The sequence below is a fragment of the Telopea speciosissima genome, chromosome 10 (genome assembly GCF_018873765.1).
Source record: "Telopea speciosissima isolate NSW1024214 ecotype Mountain lineage chromosome 10, Tspe_v1, whole genome shotgun sequence".
Lineage (NCBI taxonomy): Eukaryota > Viridiplantae > Streptophyta > Magnoliopsida > Proteales > Proteaceae > Telopea > Telopea speciosissima.
This window is the reverse complement of record NC_057925.1, coordinates 28988339-29002966: the sequence shown is the minus strand read 5'-3', so window position 1 is coordinate 29002966 and position 14628 is coordinate 28988339. Positions and strand designations below refer to the sequence as shown.

The 14628-nt window shown below is 42.5% G+C and overlaps 1 protein-coding gene across 1 annotated transcript; it reads left to right on the top strand.

Annotated features, from left to right (window-relative positions):
• Positions 1-4743: 4743 nt before the first annotated feature.
• On the top strand, positions 4744-11914 carry LOC122643471 (aspartic proteinase CDR1-like). Its single transcript, XM_043837089.1, has 4 exons — positions 4744-5381; positions 5464-5530; positions 11206-11328; positions 11795-11914. Exons 1-4 carry the CDS (start codon positions 4744-4746, stop codon positions 11912-11914), a joined length of 948 nt encoding a protein of 315 aa, XP_043693024.1.
• Positions 11915-14628: the final 2714 nt, after the last annotated feature.

Below are 14628 nucleotides of genomic sequence, written 5' to 3'. Positions count from 1 at the left end.
GTTAAGGCCCCTAGAATCCGAACTTTCGCTTCACTTTGTCCCCGGCCGACTGTCAATAATTATAAATAAACCCCTATAGACCATTTTCGTGTTTCATTACAGAAACGACCGTAACTTCTTCGTTTCAACTCGGAATCATGTGCCGTTTGAACCGTTGCGAAGCTGACTTTATGGGCTACGCATCCAACCCATTAACACCTTTAAACAGACTAAAAACATTTCCTTAGCATCATCTCCTCCATTTTCACAAGAATTCACCTAAAACCTGAAAATCACAAGAAAGCACCGAGTAACTCTGTCCAATGTGGTAAAATGTATGCTTTATGCCCTAAGATTTTACACATAAATGTGCTCATCAGTGTTGGGTGGTCTTTGCATCTTAGGTGAAGTTCTAGTTGGACTTTGCACCTTTGGATGACTCCTCCTGTTTTGATCATTGTAAGGTCTTCTAGGATGGTGGAAGGATTGTTTCATGTGATAACATTCCCAGATAGTATGTCCATTCTTGTTGCAATTATTGCATACAATAATTTGAGGGATATAAGGAGTCTTTCTTTGGGATTTGGTTTGCAAAATTGAGGATTTTACTTTTTAGAATAACATTCCTCAATACAATGTCATTTCTTCCTATAGTAATTACCAAACTTCTTCTTTACTTTCTTACTTGCTATTTTACTTGTACTTTATTCTTTGGCTTGATTTAAACTTTTGTTCACATCATAGCCTACCCCTTCCTTGTTGAGAGGTGCTTTGGAGGCATTTCCAAGTAAGATATCAAGAGTCTTTTTTCAATTAGTAAAGGATTCTATGGCTTTACACAGTTTCTCTTTTTCTTCTTTCAAGATGTTAACTTGAGAAGTTAAAGTTGTGTTTTGGTCTTTAAGGGGATTTATCTCTTTCAAGAGATTTTTTTTGATAGTAGCTAGTTCCACGGTACTTTCGTAGAGGTCTTCAAAGGCTTCTTCTAATTCTAAAAAGTTTTTATCCTTATCAGATGGGAAAGTGCGGATTACCTCATTTTGAGTTTCTTCATCTTCGATGGCCATGAGTGCCAGATTGGTTTGCTCTTCTCCTTCTTGAGATGCTTCATCATCCTCTTCTTCATCACTTGAATCAAAGGAGTGTTCAGCTTTATAAGCTTTCTTGTATTTCTTTATTTTTGGACAATCTCCTCTGTAGTGTCCTGCTTTTCTACACTCATAGCACACAATTTCTTTTGAAGAAGAATCATTATTTTCTTTAAGAGTATTCTTACCTTTTTGGTCTTTTGAGAACCTCTTCTTGTTGAATGCGGGTTTGCCTTTGTTCTTCAAAAATCTTAAAAATTTCTTGGATAGATAAGCGATCTCATCATCAGACAGTTCTTGTTCATTATCGCTGATTTCATATGATTTGAATGCCACAACTTTCTTCTTTGATTCTTTTGGTTCATCCTCCTTGGTGTCTTGTTTGAGTTCCATATCATGAGTTTGGAGTGATCCCAATAGCTCATCTATGCTTAGTTTGTCAATGTCTTTGGAACCTTTGATTGTTGTAGTTTTGGGTATCCATTCCTTTGAGAGGGATCTCAATATTTTTCAAACATTTTTACCATTGGAGTAGACCTTGCCTAAATCTTTCAGCTTGTTTACAATATTAATTAACCGGGTACACATAGTATATATGTTCTCATCATTTTTCATTTTAAATAACTCATACTCATTTACCAATATATCAATTTTAGATTGTTTGACTCTGAAGTACCTTCAGTAACAACAAGCTTGTTAAACATATCCTTAGCGGAGTCACACATATAAGTCCTATTATATTCTTTTTCTCCTAAGGCACATTTGATGTAACTTATTGTTACATAATTGAGTTGAATCTTTGCTTTTTCAGCTTGAGTCTACTCTTCTTTGGGTTTGTCTATTGTGTTTGGTCCATTCTCAATGACTTCCTAAGCATCAATGTGATTGGCACAAACAAAGTTCTTGAAGCGATTTTTTCAATAGGAAAATCCTTCACCTTCAAATAAGGATGGTTGGATAATATGGTATCTTTCAACCTTACGATTGACAGAGGATCCCATGGTCTTAAAATCTTAGTTGGATTGAAAAACAATCACGGTCTTAAGCTCCCGTTTTGATACCAAATGTGAATTCACCTAGAGAGGGATGAATAGGTGAAGATAATGAAAATAAAAACTTATTATGGAATTCAACAAGTTATCAATGAAATTAAACAAACAATAAAGATAACACAAGAGATTTTATAGTGGTCCGGCCAATACTTGCCTATGTCTACTCCTCTCACCTTAGAGAGAATTCCACTAAAAATAAATCTTGAGTTTGAGTATGAGCAAGAGAACTTGTACAAATCTTGAGAAACGAACAAGAGAACTCAACAACTAATCTTGAGCAAGAGGACTCAACCTACTCTTGATTCCGAGTAAGAGGACTCAAACAACCATATAAAGTAAAATGGTACTAAGATTAGGATTACCTCAACCTTAGATGTATGAAACTACTTTTCACCTTTGAAGCTAGAAGCTAATTGAAGTGAAGTAGCCAGAGAGGGAATGCACTTGAATGAAAGTTTTGATGAAGAGTGCTTTGAATGATCAAGTACCAATGCCTTTTTGATGCCTTTAATAAGCTTTAATTAATTGTAATTAGCCTAATTGAGCTTATCTATTTACAGTCAAAGGTGCTCAAAGCATCTAAGACTTAATGCTAATTTCGGACATAAATCTATCCTAATCCGGTATGCCATTTCCCAATTTGGTATGCCGGATCATGGTGTATCCGTTGATCAACGGCTAATTCATAACAGTAATATTGCAATTCGATATGCTGGATCATGATTCGGCATGCTGGATTGTGATTTAGTATGCCGGATAATGATTCGACACATTTTGTTTGGTCACTGTGAGTAAAACCCTGAGACTGTGTATTGCAGTCAAAAGTGGATTCAGCATCCCGGATTAGGATTCGGTACGTCGAATCAGCTGATTTTGCTGAAAATGGCTAAGTCCATATTTGGACAAGTATGGGGCCATTAGCTTAGGTTTAGTTCATGTAAAAATACCTCCTAGGGTCACTCTACATGTATCCATGCATGAGTGTGTGCATTACATATGGATTTTAACTTTAAATACATCTTGATACAAAAATTAAACAAGTGCTTTAAAGTCTTGTATCTCAATGAGTTGCTTGAATAGAGGTCTTTGAAAATAGTCCTTCACTTCACAATATTGTTTGAAATCTTTGTCTTGGTTCTTTGGCTTATCGCATCAAGCTTTTACATATTCTTACATGCTCCCCCTTTCTTGAGCTCGTCTCTTATGAAATCTCTCTATACAATATAACACAAGTTAGTATAACTAACTTATTTGTTATCATCAAAACCATAATGGGTGATGTGTGGATTTTACCCCAACAGTCGCTTCATTCGGAAAATTCCATGAGTTATGCACTAATTATGAGGCTAAATTTGTGGCACGAGTAAATGGTATTCTTCTTGCGAGAGATTTGGGTATTCAGTCCCTTTCTAGATGTGATTCAATAGCGGTAACAATGGCGGTGTATGCTGATTCTATTATGTTGTGTGTTAGCCAAGAGTGGATTTTCCTTCAACCATATCTTTCGTCTATTCAATGGAATGGAAGCTAACCCATTGCTTTCGGGAAGCAAACCCAATTGCGGATTTCTTTCCAATTGTTGATTGATGCTCAAGGAAGGACAAGATTTCATATCTTGACCAGTTGGTTTCGTTGTTTCGAGTCCTTCCCCTGCTTATGGCTGCCGAATGTGCGGGTTGGTCTTTGCATTTTATGTTTTGAGTATTGTTTATGGTTTTTCTCTGTATATTTCCTGTTTTTTTTATTCTTTTCTCACATGTATTTCTTGTAACGTCTTGTAGTCTCTCTTCTATAACTTCCATATATTTAATCTTGTAAAGTTTTCTAGTCTCTCTTCTAGTTGTAACTTCCATATATTGCTTGTAACGGCTTCTAGTCTTTCTTCTGTAACTTCCATATATTTAAATTTGTAACGTCTTCTAGTCTCTCTTCTGTAACTTCCATGTACTACTTGTAATGGCTTCTAGGTCTCTTTTCTGTAACTTCCATATATTTCTTGTAATGTTGTAGTCTCTCCCTCTCTCTCTCTCTCTATAAATATATATATATATATATATATATATAAAAGTTTGACCTCTCCAGTTTCACATCTCGCTCTACACTACTCACAATCATGGTTGCTTCTTTTAGTTCTTGTTGATCCGTACCTGCTCTAGTGTTAGTCTTCTCTATTTACTTGTCCATATTTGCCCAAGTTAAAGCTAGTTATAATGGTGGGTTCAATGTCGATATTATCCATCGGGATTCATTGCTCTCTCCATTCTATGATCCATCGATGACTCATTTTGAGCATCTACAGAATGCGTTTCACCGATCAATGTCCCGCACCAATAGTTTAATACAGTCCACAATCTTCCCATTTAAAGTTTTGTTGCAGGTTGTGCCTGATAATGGTACTTATATCATGAAAATGTCATTTGGTATTCCACCTGTGGAGAGGTTCGCAATTGTTGATACAGGTAGTGATCTTATTTGGATTCAATGCAAGCCTTGCGAAAATTGTTACAAGCAAAAAGTTCCTCTATTTGATCCTAACAAGTCATCGACGTATTGAAACTTATCATGCAAATCTAAAGAATGTGATCTGATAGATAGTAAAGATAGAGCACATGCACCTAAAACTAATGATTGTGGGTACGGTTATCATTATGTGGTTGGATCACACACTAGAGGGTTTTGTTGCTACTGAGACATTCACATTGGATTCCACTAGTGGCAGGTCAGTCACCTTACCAGAGAAAATCTTTGGTTGTGGACACAACAATGGTGGAACCTTCCATGAGAGAGAAACTGGTCTAGTTGGCCTCGGAGGGGGTCTGCTATCACTGATTTCGCAATTGAAATCATCTGTTGGTGGCAAGTTTTCCTACTGCTTAGTCCCTTTTGAGAAAGAAAATCTGACAAGCAAATTGAATTTTGGTAGTGAAGCTGTCGTTTCGGGTGATGATGTCATCTCCACTCCTTTAGTGACAAAGGATCTAGTTACATTCTATTATGTGACCCTTGAAGCAATTAGTGTCGGAAACAAGAGATTGCCATACAAGAATTCATCCAACTCTGTCGCTGATGAGGGAAATATTATCCTCGATTCTGGTTCAACATTGACATTTATCGAAAGTGAGTTCTACCATAATTCTGAATCAGAAATGAAGAAATTGATTCATGGTCAAAGTTTTATAGATAATTTTTTTAGCTTGTGGTACGAACCTGGTATTGATGTCAATGTTTCAGTTACTTTCCATTTTTCCGATGTCGACGTCAAGTTGAAACCCCAGAATACTTTTTTTTAGGAGATCTGAAGATGCTGTATGCTCTGCCATTGTCCCTTACCCTTATGTTTATAGTGTGGGTGTCTTTGGAAACATAGCTCAAATGGATTTCTTGGTTGGCCATGATCTGGAAAAAAGGAAGGTCTATTTCAAGCCAGCTGATTGCTCCAAGCATTAGTTTCATGTGTCTTTTGTACCCTTTGTTTATAATAATGATATTGCCAATATTTTCTACTTTTGCATCTACAATTCCCTATATTACTTTTTTTGGTTAAAGGGTCAACAAAGATATAGTAAGAAAAAAAAGTAGAATACAAATGTTTAACGGGCATGAGTCCATATCCTCTCCAATGACATTTAAGAGGATTCCTCTCCAATAACCTTTTCCTAGTGTCACATTTAATATCAATTCATGGAGACTTAACTCCATTACCCTTTTTGTTTTTTTTTTTTTCTATTTTTCTTTTCCTCTCTCTCCCTCATTTTTAGGAATCCATAAAATGTGATTAAGTTCAATTGGTAATTAAGTCCAGGAATGTAATCTCAAATATCTCTCTCTCAAACATCAACCCATTGGTTCTGATGAACAACTACCGATTTGGTCTTACAGAACAATGGTGAGGAAATTATTGTCGGAGTGCTTACTAATGCCCAGAGTCAATGCACTGTATCGGATTGGGTATTGATCACTTGAATGGGATTGGGTATCGATTACCTATAAAACCGATACGATATTGATATGGCATCGACATTGATCAGTGGTACCAGATAAGTTTACCCATTGATTTTCTTTTAAAAAAAATAGGTTTTATTTTTTTTTTAACTCTTTTACCCTTTATTTGTACCATTTCACCAATATGGTATCGACACAATATCGGGATCATGTTTTGAAGAATCGGTATCGGATCGGCCGATTCGCATCAGTATTGGCGGAGATCAATATCGATTCCTAGCCGATCTCATCTCGGTGGACCAGTACAGACAAGGCTAAAATTTTAAATTAAAAAATATAATTTTTTTAAGGAAGCAGGGGTAAACCTAACCGATCTAGATCGATAGAAACCGATATCGATTATTAAAACCCATGGTTTTAGTGCATGGTATTGGATCAGGTATCGATCACTTGCAAAACCAATATGATACTGCTATGGGTATCAACAAGGATTGGCCGCTTGGCATTTAATCGTTTGCATCATCTAAGTATTTTAGGATGGCTGTGTTGGGTTGCCACTTTCCGCTATCAATTCCGGGACTCCATCATTCCCTCCAGGTTGAAAAAAGAGTTCATCCTCGAACTGTTGTTCTAATCAACGGTTTTCGTCTTTCACCAGGGTTGAATAGAAACCAAGTAAATTCGTTGTTGGTGTTGGCAATGTCGATCGACTGGAATGTTTGTCCATTCATCTTCTTCGTTACATTGTCCAAAAATAAGGAAAGAGAATTACACACTTGCAACCAGTCAAAGTACGGGTTTCGATACGGTGTCAAGTTTATCGTTTTCTTTATGAAGAAATCTCCAAAAATGTTAACAGATAGGCATGATGTAATTAAATCAAAGAGTGAGATTGTTACGTCCTTGACAGGAAGATAGATGGTTGTCGGCACTGCTTTGTTGCAAGGAAATTAGTTGTTTAATTTAAGTATAGTTGGCTCTTCCAGTTGTGGCCAAAATTAGTGTAAACTGATGTCAAATCAAGTTTAGGACTTTCAAAAACTCCATAACCAAAAAATTGAGGGTTTATTTAAATCAATCAGAGCAATGATTTGGTCATCGACAACATCATTCGTCGCCGTTTGAATATCCTCCACGAGAGTTGTATGATCACCTCTATGCATGGGTGCCATCATATCTTCTCACTCTCCTCCAAAACTTTGATATAAAATAATGCAGCCTCGTTGGAAGATACGGATCAGAAGAGTTAAAAATAACACGAACACATGAATAAAGATAGCGTGACTCTTCAAGTACATGAGAAGATTTACAACTCTCCAAGGATGCAACGTAACTTTCCAGGGTTATAGGTAAAACACTTCAAGGTTCCAAAATACTCAACTGAGTAATATTTAATAAATACATTTTTCACCATATCAATGAGCATAGCTCTTACATTTATAAGGAACCACAATAAACCAAATTCTAATCTCTAAGACTACTAGATCCTACGGCTATGATTAATTGCTAATTACATCAAAAGAAAAATTAAATATCATAGTAAATCCTAATTAAAGCTAGATATCTTGACAATTAAGAATTGATAAAATTAATAGAACTCAAACTAAGGAAGAAGGGGAAGTAGAGTAATTCGGCCAGGCTTGGAAGCATATCACCAAAACCGTCTCTCTCTAAATCCAACAACTTCCTAAAATATAGGAAAGAATAGAATAAGCCCCCATGCTCCATCTCACGATGGTGTAGGTCCATTTCTTCTCAAAACCGATATTTTCTTGATAGACTTATATTTCCTAGAATATAGGGATGGGGAGGTAGATCATTGTAGAAATCGGTTATGCCTTGTATTTGCACTCTTTTATGTAAAAGACTTCTCAATAATAGTGCCAAGAAGCTCCAAAAGTTCATTGATGACGTGACAACCACAAAGGCTGGACAATTTATCGAAGATGCCTAAAAAACCACAATTGAGTTGGTCCATGGGATGCTTGATCAGGCTGGTTTCATAGTCTACATCTCAGCCTGCATCAGAGAGAGAGAGAGTAGGGTAAAATCTTGCAGCATGGGCCGTTTTGGTACACTGCCACATGGCAAACCTGATGGAGTCTGTTGGAGATAAAACTCCCAAACACTCGCATGCGGTGTACGCACATAGTGTAAATAACGCGGGCGTGCCAGAACCTTTGCACAAGTTCAAACGAGGTCGAAACCAGCCTAATCTGACTCCTTACTAGGCTAGTAGGTTTCCCTCCTGCCTGAGTAGCTCTAAGGTCTTTTGGGTTAAGCCAACAATTACGGACTATAGCCCAAAAGGCCTCAGATCTTGGAATAATCAAAAGCAAATTGAGACACAAACAATAATGAGACAAAATGGGAATTACATCAATCAATCATACCAGGTACAAGTATGGGCTGCACGAATCCACTCTTGTGGCTCCTAGTATGTGAGCATACATCCCCTTGATCTCAATTGATAACAAGCACCAATAAAGTAATGCAACGAACAAAGCAATAAACAAATAAAGAAAATGAAATAGAGAAGTGTACTGGTTGTCAGATATTTGTGTGTCTCCCCCGCGGATAAGCCTTCCTCCTTATATAGATAAGCCTTGGAAGTTATCAACCTGTGCAACCGTTCCCTCCAAAACCACTCCATTCGGCCCATCTCTCTCGAGCTCTAACCAGGTGTTGCCACGTAGTTCATCAATCCCTGCTCTCTCCAACTACTACAGCAGTGGTGGGCCCCACCAACGTTGCCATCAATCTCGTTCCCTGTGAGACGCAGACTTACACCTGGCACTACCTGTACCTCTGCCACCTGGGCCACCTTCTAACTGCCAGGGTGCAACCACGTCTCTATATGCCTCCTTGACCCAGGCCCAACGCCGATGGCCCACTCTTGGTCCTCGCCTGGCCCAACCAAACCAAACCCAGGTGGATTAGGCCAAAAATAATGCCCCTCACAACCTTCCTGAGTGATGCCACGTGGCCCAAGCTCAAAGGTGGTTGTGGCCGAAATGGCAGTCGCCTCAAGCTTATCCACCATGCGTAGACTCCCTAGCTGCTTCGTCTTCTCAGGGCGTTAGGGATTTTGAATTTCAAACCCCCCGCCATGATGATGGCATGGATTCCAGCCCATCATTAAGACCCCTGCTAATTACCGAGACCCCTCAACGGAGAATCCCTCATCTGAATCCTCATATCACCCTTCGCCCATCCTCCTTTCCAATCTTCCTTTCTCACCTTTGCTCAATCCCCAACCCTAATGTTATGGCCAGGAAGAAGGAGCTAGTAGCGGCGGGAGATGTAGAAGACCTTTTGGCACAGAAACGTTTGCTTCTGCCACCCTCAGTTCTGACCGAGATACAAATCCCCTGCTCTAAAGTCTCTATTTTTAGGTGAGGTCCAGCCTTTGCCTCCTAACCCCACGGTGTGGCTAACTTCCCAAAATTCAAATGGGAATAGCTGCTTGCCCAAACTCCTGATCCACTGCAACTCAAAGACAAGGCTTTCGCATGCCTATGGCCCCACTACCCCCCAGATTGGAAGACCTGGGTGGATAGGGTAGTCTATGACCAATCAGAGCTACTGATCAAGCTTGGTGTCCTTCATGCTATCCAGCTTTCAACCACCCTTGTCCCTCTCAATCATCCCTTGCCCCAGGTTGCAATTCTGGTCGCAATCCACCAATACATTCCACTTCCGCTTTGGTATGGTTGCTCCAACCCTCTTGGATGTCGGGTCTCTCACCGGTCTGAAGGCCATGGGTGAAGAGTTCAACCGATCTTCCCCTGGCCTGATCGATGACAAGGATGTTGAAATACATCATGACCTTGAGTTCTCCAAGCCTGCCTATTATAGCTTCTTCCTACGGACCTATCGAGAGACCCGTGGCTCTGTTTCCCCAAGAGAACTCACAGCTTTCTTCCTATTTTAGATTTATCATTATATCGCTTGCGTTCGGTCTAACAAGATCTTGAAGACCTACCTTGGTCTGGCCAATGCCCTAGGACAAGGCCGGGTGGTGGATCTGGCTGCCCTGACTTTGGCAACCCTCTTCCGCGGTTGCAATGATATTATCGAGTCTGACTTAAACCACAGCGGTGGCCTATTCTAGCTCCTCCAGATGTGGCTCCATTCCCACTTCACTGACCTATACACTGTGCCCTCACCACTCCCAATCTGTCCTGTGGCTGGTAATCGATTTACGTCAGCTCCCCACCATGACCTGAGAACTTTGCAAGAGTATTATGACTTCTTTTCCTCCTTCGAGCCCAATTTCAGTGGCAATTTCTTCCTCCCCTACCAGACGGGGGAGGCCATCCCTGAGTGGCTTTCATTAGCCATTGATTGCCCTACCTCTGATCCACCCCTGTGGGGCAAGTTCCTCGTGTGTCGGGATCTTCATATCGGCGTTACCCTAGACCCGTCAGGCAACAACACCTGTAGGTTTCAGATGTACAATCCCCACTTCTGTGTGTGCCAATTCGGCCTTCGCCAGACAATCCCTTGTCCCAACTACTACTCAATCATGGACTGCTCACTAGAGAGGCTGGTTTACTCAGACGTGACCGACATACTTCACACGTCGGCCATGAATGTCCTGATCCTCTCAAAGTTTGAATTATAGTTCTTCGTCAAGGAACCCACAGCGACCGAAGAATTCATGGTCTGGTGGGACTCCTATTTCAAGTCTCTCCTCCCGCTTTGGTCTTTCCAAAAAAGTAGCAAACACCCCCCTCATCCTCGGGCACCACCAGTCATCAGATCGCTATCCCGAAGCAAAAAAAGGCATCAACCTCCAAACAACCCTTCGGTAAGCACTGTCCCATCTTTCCTTGTTGCCCAGCCTTACAAGCCCTTGCTGACCTTTTCCTTAATAAATGTAGGCAAATCTTCGGCCCGGCCAACATCCTCTATTCAATCGGTCTGAAGCGATCATGGGTCTACACCGGAGGACGATAAAGATTCTGAAGACGATCCTCCTCCAATGAGCAAAGTCTGTCCAATGCTAGGCCGTTCTCCCAAGTGTGTTCCAAGGGCTTTAGCTCGCCAGTATCAAGCCCCTCTCTTCCATTGTAGCATCTCCTTCAATCACCTCCCATTCAACAAAGGACCACACTCGGTCCAATGCCTGCCTGAAACAGGTTGTCACTGCGAAGCCTCCTCAGGTCGTCGTTACTAGCTCCTCGGAGTCTGAGTCCTCCTCTCGTTTGAATAATGCCTCTGAAAGCAGTTCTGAAGAAGAAGAGATCGGTGCTGTCACCTCGGTAGCTATGATGTGGTCGAGCCCAACGGGTCCAGGACCCCAATCCTCAAATCGGCCTCACCATCTCCTCCCAGCCATGTCGTCCCAGCGGTGATCCCTACAGTACGTATGCCTTGGCCCTAAAGCTTGCCCCCTGCCTTGCCAGTACTGATTCATCCCTTCTTTCAGGTTGCAAGTCTGGAAACTCTTCTGGCTAGCCTGAGTTATTCTGATGATGAAAAAAGACCGATGATGCTCCCACCCTTGAGCCTGTTCCTTCTCAGGTCATGAAAGCAAAGGCACTCCTGCAGTCCTTCTTGTAATCATCCTTTCACGAGGCCGCAGGCATCGATAACCTGACATCCATTGTCGAAGCGCTTCATACGTTGTTGTCGCTGCCAGACCTCCTAACTTCTGTCAAAGGGTGGTTTGACAGGGCCGTTGCATTTATGTTTGATCTGACCACTTCGGGCCCCCTTACCATCTAGGATGCCCAGAAATATGAGACTCTTCTCAAGGAAAGCGACGCCGCAAATGAGAGCCTACAGAAGCTGAGGGATGACCTCAAGGCGACTGTGGATACGGTGAAGGAAGGTAGGACCGGCTAGCCTAGATGGATCAAGACATATCAGGCTTGGAAGCCCTGATCGCGGCTTTACGGTCTGACAGGACTGCTCTAGCTCAAGAGGTTCATCAGAAGCTGCTTGGCTCCCAGGCCGTATCCGACAAAGCCACCTCTGCCAAGGCCCAGGTGAAGCAGTTGAAGGCCTTGAGGCTCGATCGTGAAACCGGTTTGGCTATGGCTAATGAACTGTTATTGGTAATGGAGAAACAATGGACCAAACTTCAAAGGTCCACCCCGCAAGACTTTCTCCAGTAGGCCTGCATGCCTTCCCTTCCCCTGCCAAGAGAACAATGATACTTTGTTTTGTCTTTTGTCTTTTGTTTGTTCGGCCTATTCAAGCCATGTTTAAACTTCTCATTCGAGTAAAGCCTGCTTTCCTTCAACTCGCGGCCTCACTCCTTGTGGTGCGATCCCTTTGTCTTGCTCACCCCAAATCCCAGATCATAGGATAGAAAGTCTTAAGGAACTTGCCGTTAATAGGCCTGATCTGGATGCATCCTTCTAAGTCACACAGCCTATAGGCCCCCCGGGAGCACCTGGCAGACCATGAAAGGTCCTTCCCATATTGGGGACCACTTACCCAGTCTAGGATCCTTTGTCCCTATGGGGAGTATGGCCTTCAGGACGATGTCCCCTTCCTAAAAGTGCTTTGGGCATATCCTTTTGTTGTAGATAGCTGTAACTTTCCTCCTCTGAACCTGCATCTTGTCCAGTGCGGCCAAGCGCTCTTCTTCTAGATCATCAAGCTTGGCTATCATTGCCTCGCTGTAGAGCATCGGTGTGAGTCCCTGTTGGAATGCTACTCGTTCTGACCTTATGTCAACCTCAATAGGCAGCACTGCATCATGACCATATGTCAACATGAAGGGCATAGTGGCCATGCTAGTCCACTGTGACGTCCTGAATGCCCACAAAACCTCAGAAAGCATGTCTGCCCATCTTCGTGGGTTGTAATCCACGACCTCGGCTAAACATCCCTTGAGAATCTTATTACTTGCCTCGGCCTGACCGTTGCCTTGTGCGTAGTATGGGGTAGAATGGGTGAAGGTTATCCCCAATTCCACCACAAAGGCCACCACCTCGTCCCCAACGAAAACGCTTCCGTTGTCACACGTAACAGTCTTCGGTAGCCCAAATCTGTAAATGATGTGGCTCTTGAGGAATTGGATGACTTTGGTCTGACTAACTCCCTTCATTGGCACTGCCTCAACCCACCTGGTGAAATAGTCTATGCCACAATAATGAAGCATTGCCCCCGTGTTGCAGGCTGGGTGATTTTTCCTATGAGGTCCATTGCCCAACCCCTAAATGGCCATGGCTTGTCCACAAGATTGAACTCTGTTGTTGGTAACCGTTGCACTGGTCCATGAGTCTGACACGCCCAACACCCCTTAGCGTATTTGACACAGTCCGTGGTCATGGTTGGCCAATAATACCCATGACGTCGTATCAACCACTTCATCTTCGGTCAGGCCTGGTGCGCTCTACAGATGCCTTCATGAACTTTGGCCATAACCAGCATTGCCTCATTTAGGCTGACACACTTGAGCAACAGGTCATCCTTTCCCTTCTTGTAGAGATCTTCCCCAATCAGTACGTATCCTATGGCGGTATCTCTGATCCTTTGGTCAAACCCTGGCCCAGGGCTACTCAAATACTAGACTATCGGTGTTCACCAGTCAGGCTGTGTGTCCTCGACATGGTTCACCTCTAAGAGGCTGCCTTCCTGGACCATGGGCCGTGCCTACCTTTTGATGACGATGGTCTTCTCTGTACTATCCTCTGGTAGACCGATGCCAGATGCCGCCTGTGCCAACCCATTCGCGGCCTGATTTCTTGATTGTGGGACGTGATGCACCGCTACGTCCTGAAACCCTTCGATTAACTTCTTGGCCTACGCAAGGTAGTCCACCAAGTGTTCGCTCTCACACCGATACTCCCCGGCCAACTGCTTGATCACCAACCGTGAGTCTCCAATGATCTCTATGGTGTTGGCCTTAAGGCCCAGAAGTAGGCCCAATCCCATTATGAGGGCCTCGTATTCGACCTGGTTGTTTGAACAAGGGAAGTTGAGCCAAAAGGCTACCTGAGTCTCCGTCCCCTCTAGTAACCGTAAGACAACTCCCACCCCGGCCACCTTTTTGATCTTGGACCCATCAAAGAAAAGCTTCCATGGAGTCAAACCGAGGAGGGAGACCTCCATTACTTCTTCGGCGGCCTTGATGGGCGGGTGATCAGCCAGAAAATCTACCATCGCCTTCCCCTTAACTACCTTTTGGGGCACATATTGGAGGGCGAACTCCATAAGTGCGAGAGTCCATTTTCCAACCCTGAACATGTACTTGATGACGTCAGTCTGGTAGACCACATCCACCATTACTGGCAACAGATAGTACCTAAGCTTACTGCAGGAGAAGAATAATGCCAGACAAAGCTTTTCGATCGCAGGATACTTCCTCTCTACTTCCGTCAAAGCCCTGCTTAGGTAGAACACAGCCTGTTCTTTCTCGGCCTTGTTGTCTTATGCAAGTAGGCTCCCTATTGAACCCTCAGCCGCGACCACACACAGTTTTAGAGGTACCCCTTTTCTTGGAGGCATTAGGATCGGAGGCTTTGTTAAGTAAACCTTTATCTGGTCGAATGCTTCCTAGTGCACCTTCCCCCACTTGAAGTCCTCATCGACCTTTAATTTCAACA